This window comes from Drosophila serrata, unplaced genomic scaffold (assembly GCF_035046125.1).
Source record: "Drosophila serrata isolate PLE 108 unplaced genomic scaffold, ASM3504612v1 contig_362, whole genome shotgun sequence".
Lineage (NCBI taxonomy): Eukaryota > Metazoa > Arthropoda > Insecta > Diptera > Drosophilidae > Drosophila > Drosophila serrata.
The window spans coordinates 530714-549469 of record NW_028257260.1 but is presented as its reverse complement, the minus strand read 5'-3'; the positions used below and the strand labels follow the sequence as shown (position 1 = coordinate 549469).

The 18756-nt window shown below is 40.3% G+C and overlaps 1 protein-coding gene across 1 annotated transcript; it reads left to right on the top strand.

The window, feature by feature from the left end:
• The first annotated feature begins 1597 nt into the window (after window positions 1-1597).
• disco (disconnected) lies at window positions 1598-8025 on the top strand. Its single transcript, XM_020953183.2, has 2 exons — window positions 1598-2186; window positions 5354-8025. The coding sequence occupies exon 2, from the start codon at window positions 5389-5391 to the stop codon at window positions 7153-7155; it is 1767 nt and encodes a 588-aa protein (XP_020808842.2). The 5' UTR covers window positions 1598-2186; window positions 5354-5388; the 3' UTR covers window positions 7156-8025.
• The last annotated feature ends 10731 nt before the right edge of the window (window positions 8026-18756 follow it).

Sequence of the window (18756 nt, the reverse complement as noted above, 5' to 3'; positions counted from 1 at the left end):
CAAGACATCAAATGACAAAAATTTAAAAGAACCGACGACGAAGCCAAGGCAAAAAAGCAACGTGTGACGACAAGCGCAACAAAAACAGTAACAGCAGCGCTGGGAGCAAGCAGCAACAGCTATGTGCACACACACACACACACACACACACAAGGGACAAATTACGTGCTGGCCATTGCCATTTCATTCGAACTCGTTTCGGCTCTGTCACACGCGGACTGGCTATAGGGCGACACTCATACTCGCACTCATACTCACACTCACACTCATTCTCTTGCACTCACACCAGCACTTGGCTTGCTCTCTGCTGGCTTCTCTTTGGCTGCCGTTGGTTCATGTGCGTGAGAGCCGCTCTGTATGTGTGTGTGGTCAGCAAACACACAAATACACGTGTCGCATGTCAACCCGCTTCGGTTTCGTCCACTCAGACGACAGTGTGCAAGGGAATCGGCAATAGCCGAAAGTCGAGGTTCCCACTCGCACGCACTGCTTGCGGTCGCAAGTGGACGTCGCTCTGCCCCCCCTTCCAACATCATCCTACACCATCAATACAATGCACAAAAGTACCCAGTGTCCAGTGGTAAGAGAGAGCTAAGAGAGTGTTACTCGCTCTTTGCCATAGCACTGCCTTGCCGACATACACACACACACATACGCTCTCGTGCAAGCAGGATAGATGCAGCGGATAGCTCGTTCTCTTTTGCACTACCGGTTTTGCCTAATGACCCATCGACGACAATGTGACACAAGCAGCCGCCGAAGGGAAGGCCAATTCCAATAGCGCGCTCGGTCTCGGTCTCTCTTTCTCTCTCTCTCACTCTCACACACAGCAGCAAGAGTGAGAGCGAGAGCGCGAGAGGCAAGTGTCACCCACCCCGGTGTGTATTGGTGTTTGTGTAACTGTGCGTGCGTGTGTGACTGTGTGTGCGTCGCATTTGTCGTCGATGTTGCCCACGCTGCTACGACGCTGTCGACGTTGCAGTCGACGCCAGCGACAACGACAATTTGAGAATCAGTGTCACCCACAATACTCTCCATTCTTAACAGACTGTTAAAAGGAGTTTTTGACCAAAAAATTCTGTTAACTTGGTTATTTTTTTTGGCTTCAAATAATGTTAAAGCCAGGCTTAGGTGATGGTTTTTAGGGGAGCGGGAGGGTGTCAAAGGTGGGGATAAATGGTTATTGATCTTATTTATTTTAGAGGGTACAATTTTTAAAGCTAGATTTTATAATTAACTAGTAATTAAAACAAAGATTTTGCTTAAATTGTATATATTTATTATTATATAAGAATATACAACTATTTACAAGGAATATAGAAAACCCCCTTTAAATCCTGGCTTAGAAATTATTACTGATAACAGTGTCTTCCCCCAAAACTCCTTTTTAACATTCTGTTAGGAAGAGAGCGAAGGTCATTTGACAACAGCGGCAGGCGTAAGGCAACAACAGAGTAAGAGCACAGCAGAGCACACTCTGCCGACTGCGGCAGAGAGGGCACACGTAAGGCAAAGCCGGCAGAGGGCACAAACTGCGACGCAGAGAGAGAGAGAGCAGCACAAAACCTATAAATACAAGTGCAGACGAGAAAGAAAAAAAAAAACAAAACAACGGGCGCGGAAAATCCACTCGAAGGGGTCTCTCTCGCCTGCCTCTGACTCTCTGCCACCGCATTCCTCTTCTGCCGCCCGCGCGGCTCGTTTGACTTCGCCATCGCCTCTTCGTGTTCGTGTTCATGTTCGTGACTGTCACTGTGACTGCGACTTGCGACTGTGACAGTAACGCTGTGTGTGAGCGTCGCGCAAGTGAAACGAACGACAATTCCGAAAACGACAAACTTTTTTAATATCCAAGTGAACGGCGGCGGCGGCGGCGTTGTTGCACCGAAATATATCCGAGGCGTTCCAGAAAAAAAAAGTAAAGCACAACAATTCAAACGACCGCAGGGACCCATGGAAATAAGACGGGTTGCCGACCGAATCTAAAAGTTTTTTCCAAACCACCAAGCACTTTTTTTTAAAACCCCAAAAACTGTGACAAAAAATAAGAAAATTAAAAATAAAAAACTCTCGGAACTCTGCATCAAAACAAGTGAAATTATATAGTGAAATATTAAAATATAAATAAAGATATTCAACGGTTCTACACTCGCATTTTAAGCGAAACACAAAAAAAGAAAAGAAAGGTACGTAGAGCGGAGAATCAATTGCCGTCGGCAGGTGGAATTTTTTGTGATTTTTAAGTGAAAAGAATTTGAAGAGTGGAGAATATCTCAAAAATAGTTGAATTTCTGACAGGAAAAATTAATACAATTGGATATAGAGGGTTCTATATAACTTAGATTGGATTTATTCCCAAAAATTAACTAGATAAGGTGCTTTGTTTTTGTGTGATATACTTAGTTTTGTGTTTACATTTGAACCTTTTCCAAGTTTTGTGTTATTTAAAGTATAGAATTTGGATTATACAAGAAAAAATAAAAGAGATTAGAGAGCTGAGAGAACGAACAAGGGATAAATTGCAATGCGTTACGCATCTTACGCAACTACTACCGCTTGATTTCTTCTTAATTCTACATAAAACAACGGTCCCTTAATTAGTTATAGATAAGAAATACTATATATTTCAACCTTTTTCAAATAAAAGGTTACTTATAGAATAGAATTGGGAATAAACAATTTAAAAGAGCCTACAAACTGAAGAAGTAAAGTGAAATGAATAGTAACTGTTAATAGCAAGGCGTTACGTATCTTACTGAACTTCTGCCGGTTAATTTCTTCTTAATTCTACATTTAGAAACTGTCTCTCAATAAGTTCTAGTTAGGAATAACAGCAAGTCAAGGTGACTTTGAGGTATAAATGTGTCAATGGTCAGTCTTCCGATACGAATTTCGATTTCGATTTCGATTTCGATTACGGATTTTATAAACTCTCCTTTAACCACATCTTACACAGAAATACAAGTAACGAGAGAGGGAGAGACATACTTATAAGCTTCGGGGAAACGCTAAATGTCAAAGTTGTAATTAAGATTTTCATCTGCCATTCTCCGCTGTGTTTTCGTCAAAGTCCGGCCATCATCGGTGTTTGTCATCTGTGGACCACCGCAATCCGCGATCCCCTCTAGCCGCTAGTTTTTACCTCTCATCTCCTATCAACTACTGCTTATTATAATGTACTACTATTAACAACAACTACAACAGCAATTATAGCTGCCGAAGCTGGAACTTGGATTCTTCTCTTGTCTCGTCTTGTCTGGTCTCGTCTTGTCTTGTCCCGTCTTGTCTTGGGGACTTTCAACATTTTTGCTGCTGCTGCCGATAATCAAAAAAACGTTTCCTCTGAGCCATCAAAATTGTGATTGGTTTTTTGTATTGCCGAGAGCTGGAGAGCTCCGCTTTTCGTCTGCCAAGACATTTTAAGCGCTTGACAAAAATAATTACCCATGCACCTGAGCACTCCACCTGTGCACCAAGAGAAAAGTCGAGGTTTTTCAAGGGAAAATGGTAGAAAAATATGGAAAAAGGTTTTGAAAAGAGTCCTAGAAAAATATCAAGATATCTTTGAATGTTATTTTAATTAAAACAGCTAAAGAAACCTCGAAAAGATACATCTTGTCTTAATTTGCATTATGGAATTCATTTCTTAAAATATCCTTCACTTTCCTAATTTCTAGTACAGTCTCTCAAAAGAATATTTTCCAAAGTTAATCCTCTAGAGAACATAGAGCAAAGCTATGTATATCTCCAACTCTGATCACTCCAAGTGCTTGACAATTACCTTTATTATTCTTTTTTTTTTTTTTTGTATTTTTTGCTCCGTGTACATACACGCATTTTAATGCTATTGTTGTTATCGTTACTAATGAGCCCCATAAAAACCGAGCATCTCCTACCGGTACCCGGTACCCCTGTACACCCCTTTCGTATCTGTATCTGTATCTGGTTTTGTCTTGGTATTTGTATCTGTATCTGTATCTGAGAGTTAGCAGCCTCAGCTTAGCTTTTGAGCTGACATTGGGCAAGCCGAATGAATGTGTGTCCAACTTTTGAGATCGATTCCCAGATAGCCAGGCTACGACATTGCCTGGCGATCATCATCGTCATCCGCAGCTACCGACAATTGTCCCCCCCACCAGGTGGTGGAGCAAGGGGAGCAAAGACACCTAGAGCCAGGGAGCCACCAAGCCACCAAACTGTTGCCGCTGGCTTTTGGCTTTGGCCACAATTACGGTAGCCTAGCAAATGTAGTTTGTGGAGCCGCCAACAATAAAATCCAGCTTATACTCCACTCACCACTCCGTTTCGATACCAATCCATCCAATCCAATCCTATCCAAACCGACACCGATCGTCGTCGTTGCCGATTTTTAATGGCAAAAAAAAAAGTCCAAAAAAGCTGTAAAATCAAATGAGGCAATGTGTGTACTGTGGCACATTCCCAATTTTAAGCAAATAATTTCTATATATTTTTAATATATAAGAAACTATAGTCTTGTATATGCATAGATATGTATTTGTTAGATACATTTCCTGAGACACTGTTCATCTGTAAGTTCTTGAAGCCTTCTTGAGTGACAGTCTGTAGAGGTTCTACTGTATCTTGGGACTTGAAAGTAATGCCGACATTAGATACTATATATGAGGGGTTTATGTGATATATTTGTGTCTTTATAGATAGGTGTTTTTATAGATATGTGTCTGTGTTACCCATAAATCTATCTGGATTTGCGTAAAGTTGGCCAAGCTCCTTTTAGATGTACTTTCACTTGGAAGTGTGGTAATATTGCAGATTAATTGTGGCATTTATGAAGTTGTTATAGAATAATTATAAAATTTATTGGAAAGATAAGGATATTAAAGGGGTAAGATTGAAACAAAACATAGAAAAAAGCTCTAAAGATTTGGTATAATATAAAGAAAAAGGTTTTCCCAAAGTATATTTTAGTCTTTGTCACTAAGTCGTTACTTAATTGAGCCTTAATATATAGTTGATACCCCAGATTTTCCTCCCCTTTTCCTTGTACGCTCTAATTGCGCATCAAAATCCATGTGTCCGGGTGTCCAGTAGTTGTCCCCCATCCATGTCCCTGTCTGCCGTGCCAAGTCCAAGGGAGGTCAGTGATTTGACCTGCTGACCGCTGACCATTTGGCGATAACATTGATTCCCGGTTAGTTTTTGCGCAATCGAAAAAGGCAAACACAGGCAGGCAATGGGGCGCAAATCCCTGGCTAAGTTTAGGCATTATCTACGATTAGGATTGACCGACTGAGTGCCTTCCTGATTGACATTCCCCCTGATTGACACTCCACCCTGATTGACACTCTCTTTTCCTCTCTCTCTCTTATTGCAGCATATCGCGGTGACGGAAGAAAACCCGCCGTTGTCATGGAGCACATGATGAATCCGTTCATGTCACCCGCTTATCTGCTCGGCCATGGCCCACATCCCCATCATCAGCAGCAGCAGCAGCATACCCCGCATCAGCATCAGCAGCATCATGCCTCCTCGCCTGCCAGCTCACCCGGTGGCTCCAGTGGCTCTGGCTCTGGCTCCGGTTCGGGCTCTGCTTCGGGTTCCTCGAAACCCAAACGTTGGGGTTCACCGCCCATCAACCTGGCCGGACAGTTCATCAATCCGGCAACGGGCAAGAAACGTGTCCAGTGTTCCATCTGCTTTAAAACCTTCTGCGACAAGGGTGCCCTGAAGATTCACTTTTCGGCCGTGCATCTCCGTGAGATGCACAAATGCACCGTGGAGGGTTGCAATATGGTGTTTAGCTCAAGGCGTTCAAGGAATCGTCATAGCGCCAATCCAAATCCCAAACTTCACTCACCGCACATCCGACGCAAGATCTCACCCCATGATGGACGCACCGCTCAGCAGTTTCCGGTCTTTCCGCCGGGAGCGGCGGCCGCTGCTGCTGCCGCTGCCGCTGGACGACTGCCAGCGGCTTTTCCGGGATTGTTGCCACCACCGCCACCGCATCATCATCATCATGGCCATCATCCGTATGTAATGTTCCCGCATGGTTTGAGTCTGCTACCAGGTTGCCAGGAGCTGGTCAAGGCAGATGCTGGAGGCGACACCGATCCGGAGGCTGATGTCGATGGCGAGGATGATGGTGACTTTGTGTATGTGGATATGCAGGGTAATAGCTCCAGTCCAGCGGCTTCCAGTGAGGAGGACCACGAGCAGGAACAGGATCAAGAGCAGGAACAGGATCAAGATCACTATCAAGTTCCAGAAGCAGATCAGTATCAGGAACCGGATGAGGAGATGCACTGTGGTCTGAGTCTGGCCAGCAGCAGCAGGAGCAGCAGTAGTCGTTGCAGCATTGCTGCGGATGAGGAGCGAGCGGATCAACCGCTGGACTTTAGTCTGCACAAACGTTGCAAATCCTCCGAGAGGGAGGATCAAGAGGTGAAACGGGAACGCGACTGGGAGCAGGAGCAGGAATCCGAAAAAGAGCACGAGGTTAAGCGGGAGAAACGCTCGCCCAGTCCCTGTGGCGGTGCCTTTTCCATGGAGCGTCTCCTGGGCAAACGCAAGCGTCATGACAGCAATGCCTCTAGCTCCGCCGGTTCCACAGTAGCTCCCACCGCTGCTTCCTCCTCTCTTCTGCCCGAGACAAGCATCAAAATGGAACTGGATACGGAGAGTGACAGCATGGATCTATCCCGACGGCGTCCAGTGTTACCGCTGCCCGTTTTGGATCTAGAAGAGCAGCATCATCTTCGGTTGTTGCAAACGCAAATGTTTGCTGCCGCAGCAGCGGCTGCAGCTGCTCAACCGCCCACCGCCTTCCTGCCGCCAACGGGTACTTCTGTGGATTTGCCCAAAAGTTCACCGCCCATGTGGAGTTTGCTCTCTGAAATGTATCGCTCCATGTTGCTCAAGACGCAACAACAACAGCAGCAGCAGCAACAACAGCAGCAGCAACATCAGCAACTGCAGCAGCAACATCAGCAACTACAGCAGCAGCAACAGCAATTGCAGCAGCAGCAGCATCACCACCATCACCTCCACCTGAGCCACCTGAGTCTGGAGCGGCATCGCCACCACCACCACCATCATCACCACCTGGGTCAGCACCACCAGCAGCCGCAGCCGCAGCAATCGCCGGCGGCAACAAATGCTGCCATTTCCGTCTAGCTCTAGAGGATGTCCTTGAATCCTTAGTCAAATGTGTTTTTTTTTTGTAATTGTGTATTTGTATTTAGAATCCTGGGTGTGTGTGTACGTGTGTGGGTGTGTAGCGGGCGTGTGTGCAAAGACTGACCATTAAATGGTCGGCACTCCTACTCAGGCATGTCCCCCTTCAAGCCGCCGTCCACCTGTCGTCCTCACCAAAACTGGAATTGCTCCGAAACTTAGCTTTTTCTCCCATGTACTTGTGTTATATAAATATACATATTTTTTTGTCTTTTTTTTAATGTATTTATAAAGATATAACGACATCTAAGTATATAGTATTCAATCCGTTCCTCAAGTATGGATGCGAGAGTGTTTGTTTTTGTTTGAATGTGCGTGTGAATGCGATCAGGATCTATAACCGATCCAATAATCGATAAATCAAGAGGCGGGCTGGGCAGTGCAGGAGCAGGGTTCTAATTAAGATTCCCCTGACCTCCCTCGATCGGTGTACAACGAAGTATTGATATTTATAACGCAAATATACATATATAGTATATATAACGATATGCATTATATTAAATAATTGTAAGTGAAATTTTTTTTCGTAGCCAATAAAAACAGTCGATATATTGTATAACTTTGATGTACTAACTCTCCCCCCCCCAAAAAAAAATTGAAGCATATCCCTTAAAAAAAAGAAGTCCTTTGGATACATAGGTTGTTAGATTGTAAGTGAAACGAAATGTTATTGCTCTCGTGAATGAATTATTGCTCCCTCCCCCAAACACCAAGCCTCCCTTGAAATGATTGTGTATGTAATGTATTACATGATTTTAAGTTTTCATTAACAATAAAAACAGTGAAACATAATTGAAGAAAACTTTTAAATAGAATGTGGTTTTTAATTATTGTAAGAACATGGAAATTTCATGGGTTTTTATGGATGGTAAAGTATAAAATTTAGGTGAGTAAAGCTTACTAAAATCTGACAGATTTCATTTTAAATAGATATGTTTCATACGTTTCTGTACTGGATTTCTATATAATATGAGCTCTATTCGAGAACATATCACAGCTTATAGCTTTATCCTCTTAGCTAAGAAATCTATTTAAAATAATATAATAGTACCAAAATATAATATATATATACACAAATATAATGTAATATTACCAACATATAATCTAATAACACATAAATATATTATAATATATTACAAAAAGACCTTCAAACTTGTCATTCTAAAGTCATCTGTTTAAAATCTCAATCCCACCCAACAGTTGTAGTGTTAAGAGACCTTTTGATGTGATTCATGGCGAATCTGATGCCTCAAGTCTTTTCTTTCTTTTTTTTTTTGACAGAAATCAGCCCAAAATGATCATATATATATATATATTTATATATATACATCTTGACTCCGTGTATGTATGCATATTTGGTATTCTCTGTGTATAGATTCGATACAAATGTGTACAATATTAGAGATCTGATGAGATCTATAATGGGTAACGCCCTCGAAAGTGTCTCGCCCTCTTGCTCGCTCTCACACGATTGCTGTTGGGGAAGGCGTGACATGCGGCATAAATTGTTTTTTGTTTTTTTATTTTTCGGCGACTATAATTCCCCCTCCATATATTCAAGCCCCTTACCCCATACCGCTTCGATTGGCATCACTCTGTTCCCATGATGAATGCCCAACTATTGGTCGCAGCGGCAACCACATCATCGTCATCATTATGGATAGGCATTTGAGGCCACTTATGGACGGATTACACACTCATTGGTACACAGATACACACTCATACACACACAGAGCTAGATAGTACCCCTCCAACCTCATCTAAGAAAACAGCGGTATAAATCCGCACACTCATCCACCGTTCATAAGCATATGCTATATGTAGTATATATCCATATAAAATAAACATATTTGTATGTACTTGGATTGGATGGAACACGGTGCTATTATTATTATTATTATAACCGCTATGCGTTCTCTTTTGTCACTCCAACGATATAGTCACCGGCAATCCCAGTTTTTATGTCCTAAAATCCAGGATAAACACACTAAGAGAAAAGATATCAGTGAGTTTTCAGAATTAGATTAGAGACTATATATATATATCTCTATTAAAGTGCCTTACCTGATCTAAACAATTTAGATACAAAATAAGCTAATCGTCGGCTATTCTTTTTTTAATTTATCCTAATGAAAAACGGGTACAACAAATTGTCCTTTAAGGCTCTACTCTCAAGATTCTTTTCTTTACCTTGATTTAATTTCAGAATTTGCTATGATTTAGTGATAATAAGGTGCTTTATTGTTTCGAAACCGACAGTCCCTGAGCTTACAATTTCCAAATAGGTTTTGCTTATATTATAGAAGTATATTCAATTAAGATATATTTGCAAATAACGCACATTGTATGAAAACAAAGACTTATAAGCTTAAAAATAAAGAAAACTAAATATGTTGCGTTTAATTATTATTTTAAATTAAAGATCTACTTTGATAATCTATGGAACTACCACATGTTTTCCTATTTAAAGAACTGTCAATTTTTCTTGGAAGAACTCGATAATATTCCATTATTTTCCTCTGTGTATTTGCAAAAAACGCAGCTAAAAATTTCGCATTCATATGGAGAACGTAGCCCCCCGCACACACACACTGTCTTACACACATAGTTTTGCGTGAAACCGAAACCACAAAATTGACATGGATGCGAGACTGTGAAAATGTCAAGTGGTTTGAAGCGAAGGATACGGAGTCGCATCGCATCGCGTCGAGAGTTCCGTGCTTGGAGCTTGGAGATCCCCAGAACTCGGGGGCACGGCGCGCACATCACATCTCAGCTAAGCCAATCCGTCAGTGGATGGAGGCTGGATAGAAGCAGGAGTAGGAGCAGAAGCAGGAGCAGGAGGAGGAGGATGGGGATGAGACCTCCGAGGCTAAACGCTTGCCACATTATGAGATGATCCTTGGCAGCAATGTCACTTGAGACAAACAGAACAGAGACAACGGAACGGAACGGAATGCCTGCAAATGGTGCGGACTCATCTCTTGGGATCTATTTACTTTTAAGTTTTTGAATTGGATGATGTCACGAGGCTGCCACAGAGATGGGAAAGGAGTTGGAGTTGGAGATGAGAAAGGAGCTGGAGGTGGAGGTGGAGCTGTAGACATGGACATTCAGGCGGAGGACAGAGACTTGGACTTGGGGTGGGTGACTTCTCCTTTTTTTTTTTTTGCTAATGCCAAGTTCTTATGCTCTGAAGAGGCAAAAAACGGAAATGGCATAAAAAAAGGTTCACTCAAGTCTGGCAAATACTCTTTCATATGAGTGTGACTACTTTTTTAAATGGTTTGGTATAAATATAGGTAAAGACACATTATATATGAAATAAACTTTTAAATATCTTAATTTATATAGAGTTAATACGTTTCTAATTCTATTTCCCAAAAATAGATACATCCCATATTCATAAGTATATGCTCAGAGCATTTCCTCTTCGTTGTTTCAAAAATATAACGTGTTCCTGTGCTCTTTTTTGGCTTTATGAAATATTAGAAAAAATTTACAAAAGCGTTTAAAATTAACATTTCAAATGGGATTGGGATTGGGTTTGGGTTTTTGGGCTTGGGTCTTTGATATAGTCTCTATAGCATGTGTGTGTATATATTTCTGCTATTTGAGGGGGGGATGCAAATGCGTTTATTTTTGGAGACAATTGAAATCCACTCGAGGGTTATTGAGATGTGACAGTCAAGTAGCTGGGAGTTGCGTCTAGATGAGTTTTTTTGAGTAACTTGACGTTTGAAATAGGATCAACGCTTGAGTTGGAGTTTTGAGCTCTTTCACAGCGAAACCAATGGATTGCAAAAGCGAACCAGAATACAGTTAAAGATACAAATACTAGCTGTAGATAGACAAGAATTTGCACTGTCCCATGCTCATCATGTGAGACATAAACGCTTGACAGCCATAAAAAATTTAAAGAGGGTTGATACCCCTCAACCTTACTGGGGGTAGTTAGCGGATTTGGCAACAAGCTTGTATCCTGGCTATGTTTTGGGCATATTACATATATCCTTTATGCGATTGTAATTTGCCAAATGACAGTTCATAAAAAAGTAGAGCCTGAGGCGAAATCAATGGTCTTGCAATGTTATCACCTTAAAATTTGGGGAGGAATGAAATGAATGAGTATTTAATTGAAACAATAAATGGGTATTAGTTAATAAATGAAAATAAATATGATCAAGAAGAAAAAACATGGGTATGTATTTTAAACAATACATTAAAGGGTTATATATTTTAAACAATAAATAAAGTTATGATCATTTTTATTTGATAAATGTTCCTAAGATAAAAATCAAGTGCTTTTATTTACTTCCCAATAAATCCCTAATCACCAGAGTCTGGAAATTACTCTGTCTATAAGGAAATATCTAAATTAATTCCCTATTAGAGTCAAAAAAACCAATTGCCTTGAAACACAAGGTCAGGGGGTATTCCCTTTATATTGTTCAATATAAAATCGATCATATAAATCGATCTGCCTTGAAACACAAGGTCAGGGGGTATTCCCTTTATATTGTTCAATATAAAATCGATCAGTATCTGCACGACTTTTAATTTATTCCCCAATATTTAAGTCACCAAATTCTGATTAAATGTAGACTTGTGACTAAAAACAATCTACTATTACTAAATGTTTAGACATCATAGTAAGCCTAATTGCAGGGCCTTAGGAAAAATGACAGGGAAACCACACACATGTGACAACGTGGAAGCCACTGTTTGCAGTCGATTTGAGTTTGTGCCCAAGCCCTCGGGGCAGCAGCAAAACCTCACCTTACTTTACCTTGCCTTACCTTACCTTACCCTACCTGAACCGGTGCCTGAGAGCCACAGCTTGTGTTCCCATGAAATGTAAATTAAAATGTCGAATTAATTGCCCAAGTACGTACGTATATAGACGCTTCTTGGTATCGGTTTTGTCCCGCTCGAAAGCAAACTAACGAGATTCAATCAGCGGCACTTTAGCAGTATTTTCTTGTCATTAAAATTAAGTATATTTACTTCCAAGTAAGTAAGCGGACGAGTAACCGTTGATATGTACAATTACCGATATCAGAAATGAATTTTATTGTGCTTCTGGATAGTAGTAGTAATTCCCGCAACAAAACGATCCGATTTACCGAACGAAGGAGAAACAGAAGCGCATCTCAGTGATCGCAATGAGAACTGGTAATGCATTTGCCACGACCTATTTGGGAGTCAGACACAGAAACACACCTCAAAATTAAATGACAAATTCAAATTACCTTCTGGGCAGTATTAAATGCGACTTTATGGGAACCTCTCTCCGGCTTTTTTTTATCGCCTTGGGTGTCCATAAACTCAATGATTGGATGACAGAATATTTTACAAATAAATTGGAGAGAAAAGTGAGAAGTTGTATGGAAAATTTATAATACCATATAGAGTAAATCAGACATCAGATCGGATCAGGGCCAGATCGGACGACTATAGCTGCCTTAGGAACGATCGAAAAATTCTTAGGAAAAAAATTATAACTTTTACAGTAACTATGATCAGCAAGTATCTATGACCAGTAAGTAACTCTGAACAGTAAGATCTATGAGTAGTAAGTAACTCTGAACAGCAAGTATCTATGACCAGTAAGTATCTATGACCAGTATGTATGTATGATCAGTTACTATCTTTGAACACTAATAAACAATGACTTGCAACTTTTGTAACACAACACATATCTGAGACGTGGCCGAGAGACGTCACTTCGTTCCGGGGATGTTAGAACCAGTTCGGAATCATATGCACACATGTGCGAGTTATTCTTCTATATCATTTTAATAGAATATAAGTCGAAGCATGGCGAATCGGTGGACTATATATATACATATTATATATAGTTGCCATAGGAACGGTCAGAAAAAATTTACAACAAAAAACTATAACTTTTTCAGTTTTCAACAGATTTTCATAAAATTTGATATATGGCCATTATATATTAATCTAAAATTTTTAGTAAAATTTTATAAAAATCGGACTACTATATCATATAGGTGCCATACAAACGATCGTTAGATATAGAGGAAAATGCATAACTGTGAATGTAAAACTATAAATATAAAATGTATAGGTCAAAGAAATGAAAGCAGGCATTTCATTTTATCTTAAATATATAATTCATACAGTATTAATTCATAGGGATCGAATTTCGAATATACAATCGGCGTGCCGAAGTTAAAATTCTGTTTTGTTGTTGATATTTTTTATATGACAATTTCATCCACAAATTAAACTTTAAAAAACTCATAACTAAGCCAAAAAATCATTAATTTCAAATCGGAAAACAGTTCTATGTTAGTTTTTAGTATGCTAATAAATCTGCATACTTAATTTAACATTTTAAAATAATTAATTTTTTGTCAATTTTTTTGCTAATTTTAACGATGTAACCCCTTAAAAAACTTGTGAAAAAATTGAAATTTTTTGTTTTCGCCCGGAGATGGCTAAATCGATTGGGTTTTTGATGCTGATCAAGAATATATATAATTTATGGGGTTGGAAATGACTCCTGCACTAAATAACTCTATAATTACTTCTGGAAGGGTGTTAAAAACCTTGAATACTCGAAGTAAGCTTTTATTTTTGTTTTTAATGAAAATTTGTTGAGATGGAGAAGAAATATGCTTCTAACAGATATATTTTACACGGATTTAGGATTGATTTATAATAATATTAATATTTTTATTTATTTTTAATAGTTAGAGGCAACATTTGACCAAAAATTGTTTGATTTGAACACAAATCTTGTGTTTAAGCCAAAACGTATTGCAGTAATGGTATTCTTTTCCCTCAAATTAAATTTAAAGTTGCTAAACCTAAATAATTGCCCAGAACTTGGCACCTACAATGGCTCAGCTTCCTGGCACACACACACACACCCAGAAAGCACACACACAACCTGCCCCTGGGCGCTTTTCTGACACCTGTCGCTGGACGAAGCTTGGCCGTGGCATTGAACGCCTGTTTGCTCACACGCACACATTATCATTATCTGGTTAAACAATTAATTAAGTTTTAATAAATTTGCAAAATCAATATTAAAAATTAAGTGCAGTAATTACTTAAATGGCTATTTACCTTTACCGGCGCCAATGCAAATATTTTTGCGAACAACAGTTTAAACATTCGGGGAGAGGAGAACAGTGAAAATGCAGAGTAAGTGTGTGTGTGTGTGCTTTGGCCGCGGGCGTGTGTGCACATGAACATGGATGAATGTACACACACACACACACACAAGCACACTTTTCACCTGCTGCATTATATAAATATTTACGTAATATTCACACACACGTAAAGTGCGTAACGCCCGTTGTCAACAACATAATCAACAACAGCGCCAAGAGCGCCACAACCAGCCAATGGCCAACGCATCCACAACCACGCACCTCCTGGATGTGGATGTGGATGTGGCTATGGATGTGAATGCACATCGCACACCGAATCACCATCGTTGTTGCTGCCGCACCCAAGGCACCCATCCAGTTTTTGGGGGGGCCAGTAGGTGTCGGTGCTGGGTGCCGATGCCGTTGCCGGTACCTCCTGCCCCAACTCACAACATAATGCAAACGATTTGCATATTTCTCCGTTTCTGTATGCCTTTTTTTGTCATTAATTAAATTACATTGCACAAATTGCAGCGACCTCAACGCAACAAAGGCATCAAAAGGGAGCCGTTCGCATTGTGTGTGTACAATCGTGGAGGAGGAGCAGGAGCTGAGAGCAGGGAGCAGAAACGGGAGTAGAATCAGGAGAAGGGAACAGGAGCAGCAGAGGGAGTAGTATCAGGAGCAGGGAGCAGTATCTGTAGCAGGAGCAACATGAAACAATAACAGTTACCGCCCCGGATGCGACCACTGGTCCACCCCAACAAGTACAAGGATATAAGCACTGGAAACAAATATCAGCTGATTCTAATTGCCAGGATTTTAGTTTCAAATTCCATATATAGCCTATATCTTGCATCCTACAAGAGTATTATTTACCCTAAAGATATATCCTACATCACATAAGAGTATTATTTATCCTCTAGATATATCCTACATTATTTTATATGAAATATACAATAAGATGCATAACGCCACTACTAATATTTAAAAAAAGAAAAATTTCAGAGAGAAAACAGAGAAAGTCTAAGGGAAAAGTTGGATTGTGATATATCCCTAGAGATACTGAGAGACTAGTTTGAAAAGATATTAAGCAGATTTATTATATATCATACACACATATTATAAATATGATATGTTTTATTCTTTATGGGGTATCTTATGCAACATGGTAGCTTATTGTATAAAGCTTATGTTAAGAGGTATCGTAAATATCAAAAACTATAAAGCATAGGCTTAGAAACATATAGAAAGTCCAAACATTTCTTTCTCTGTGCGAATCCATCCCCCGGCAGAATGACCGGCCTGTGTCTGTCATACGCATCATCGGATGATCAAATATAGGATGAGCTGGGGAAATGGTCAAATACAGGATGAGCTGGGGGAATGGTGTGATGATTATCCACCAGTAACCAGCCACAAGATAACAAGATGAGACCGATGATGCTTCTGGTTAGAGGAGAAAGAGGAGGAGAATTCTAATACAAGCAGGAGGGAGGTGGGAAAAGCTAGAAGAGAACAGCCAGAGGCTGGGAGCTGGGAAACAGACGATGCCGAAGCTAAGAACATAACCTGCCATACATGATGATATCAAAATTGGAATGAAGCACTAACCGGACAGATCTATATGCCATTACAAATACCGAATTGAGGCACTCGCCGTTGCCGCTGCCAGCTTTGCAGCTAATTAGCAGGCTCATAAAAAACACAATGGACAAATACTAGTTGAGACATGGTAACCGCTGTGCCTGTGATCTTTGCCGGAGCCACTGAAGAAGACACTATCTCCACATGAAAGTGTGTGCACCTTAAAAGAAACACCGAAACAGGACGTTTTAAGGAGGAGTAGTCATAAAAGGGTTCCTGAGAAGAGCTCTATAGATGATGTTTACTAAAAACTCGGAAATACAAAACTTTATATGGGTTTAAATTAAAATAGCATAGCTAAAAGCTGGTTAACTTTATTAATATTCTCTTTTTGGATATGAGGAAAACCATGTATAAGATATAAAACCTTTCAGGTAATCAAAGAACTATATTTTTAGCTTTTTCAGTTGTTCATTTCATAAAGAAACAAGCCAAGTTAAAACAATAAAGAAATCATCTTTGAATCCTTGTTTTAGATAAGAAGTTGTAGAGTTTACATAGTGTTTCATTTGATTTGTTGATTAATATAACTCTAAAAACAATAGTTCAGTCTTGCAGCGTTAAAGCTAATATTATTTTAATCCCTAAAGATCGGTTTCCCTAAAGCAAGAAACATGATCTTTTGTGGGGCCCTTGTGTGACAACCATCCATCAGAGAATACTAATCTGGAATGTAAACACATTTAGGCAGATAGAGAAGCCTCCATCAAACAGAAGCAACTTTAACTTCGACTCTAACTCCATCTCCATCCCCATCTCCATTTCCTTCTACATTTCCATCTCTTTTGCCTCTATTCATTTCCAACCAACAGGGAAAAGAACAACAACATATAGTAAATAGAATTGGATAAATAGAAAAAACCGTGAAAGGGTAAATTGGGCGACATGTTGTGAAAACATGCTACCGAATTTTCAGTTTACGATCGTGCGACAAACGACCTGTGTCTGGTCCCATCTTGGGTTTATATATATATATATATGTTTGCACAACCCAAAAGATCCTACTCCTTGTCGGCAAATGCCGTTTAATCTGGTATCTGGACAAGGTCCAAGATCTGTGGCAGTAGCTTGGTTGGGCCGAAAAAAAAGGATCACTTTTCAGGGGAAAACATGCTAGCAGCCAAGTGCAATTAACACATTCAGCGGGTAAATGTGTGAGGAGGAGGAGCGGCATGAAACTGGCAATGGGACTGGGCACTGGGCTAAGCAAACACTTTGATAATGATAATGCGATCTGTGAACAACGGCGGCGGCATCGTTTGTTTGAGAATCTGTCGCTGAAGGATACATCCAGCATTGCCTCAAACTGAACCATACCGATCCCTGTTTTCGTGCCCATCGAACTAGTGTCTAAGTGCTAATTGGGTTTGCCAGAAACCAATATTGAACCAATACCGAACCGAATTCAGCTGTGCCTTGTCGGGCATCATCTCACATCGGATGCTGGGATGCTGTGTTTTTGTAATAGATCCTCCTAATGCCCGGCCTGGCATCAATGTCACTCTGCTATGACATCTGGCTTGCTGACGGGAGCTCCAAATGGTTAAAGAACTCTAATGGCTTGGGGTCAAGTGTTTTTGGGGGAGTTTAAGGAGGTTCCTCTGCCTCCGAAGTTAAAAGATAAAGAAGAACTTGAAGGAAGATTCTGAAACCCTTACTTAAAAAGGGAGTTAAGATAAATAGATAGTTAAGATAGATAGATAGTTAAGATAGATTGATAGTTTAAATAGATATATACCTAAGATAGAAAGATAATTAAGATAGATAGATAGTTGTTAGAGAGATAGATAGTTAAGATAGATAGATAGTTAAGATAGATAGATAGTTGAGAGATATATATAGTTCAGATAAATAAATAGTTAAGATAGATAGATAGTTAAGATAGATTGATAGTTTAAATAGATAGATATCTAAGTTAGGATAGCACTTTCATTAGCATAATACCAAATGAAACCTTGACTTAGCTTTAACTTACTAATGTACCCGAGAGCTTACTTCACTTTTAAATACTACTCCTTTTAAATCCTCAAACTCCCTCCGATTGAAACAGAATCCCAATTCTTAATCAATTTCCCCTGATTTCCGTTGAATTTCCTGTAAAAATTTATATTTATAAACCGATCGGAAGTCAAAATTCATCGGGTCAGGCCACCCCCCAAGACCAGGACCATGTCCACCTCAAGTTCCCTTGCCCGTTGTCCGGATCAAATGTACTTTTGTGCCTCGCTTGATATAATGAACCCGTCAAAGAGTTGGGACCCATGGAACCCCTTCCAAGGAGGTGGAGTAGAACCAAGAGGAGCTGCAGGTTGTTCAGACGAATGGGCTCAAGTTGTGTTTTTCCCATTTTTTGTTTCTTATTTTTTTTTTATTCCATCTGTTAGCAGGCACTTTATGCACTTTACCGCTGCGGGCCTTGCCGCTCGACCAGCGTCCAGTTGAAATTAGTTTGCTTTTTTCGCTGTGTGTGTGTGATGTGTGTGTGTTGTGTTGTTTTTTGAGCGATTCAATTCAAATTGAATGCCATGAATATCGAAGCAAACCGAGTGCATGAGCGTTGCTTCTTTTTCTGCCGTTTTTAACAAACATAAAATCAATTACACAAGCTTCATTAAGCTTGCTGCTGCTGCTGCTGATGCTGCTGAAGCGAGTGGAATGGTGCGGTCGGCAGGTCGGTAAGGTCGCCTTGTGTATGTGTGTGTGTGTGTGTGTGTGTGTTTGGCTTACCTGTGCCGAAAGCCGCAGGGAAATGGTGCAAAGGGGGAGGGCG

Bases quoted from the DNA above. Each gene is read 5' to 3' on its own strand.
- disco (XM_020953183.2), top strand. From the start codon at position 5,389: ATGGAGCACATGATGAATCCGTTCATGTCACCCGCTTATCTGCTCGGC.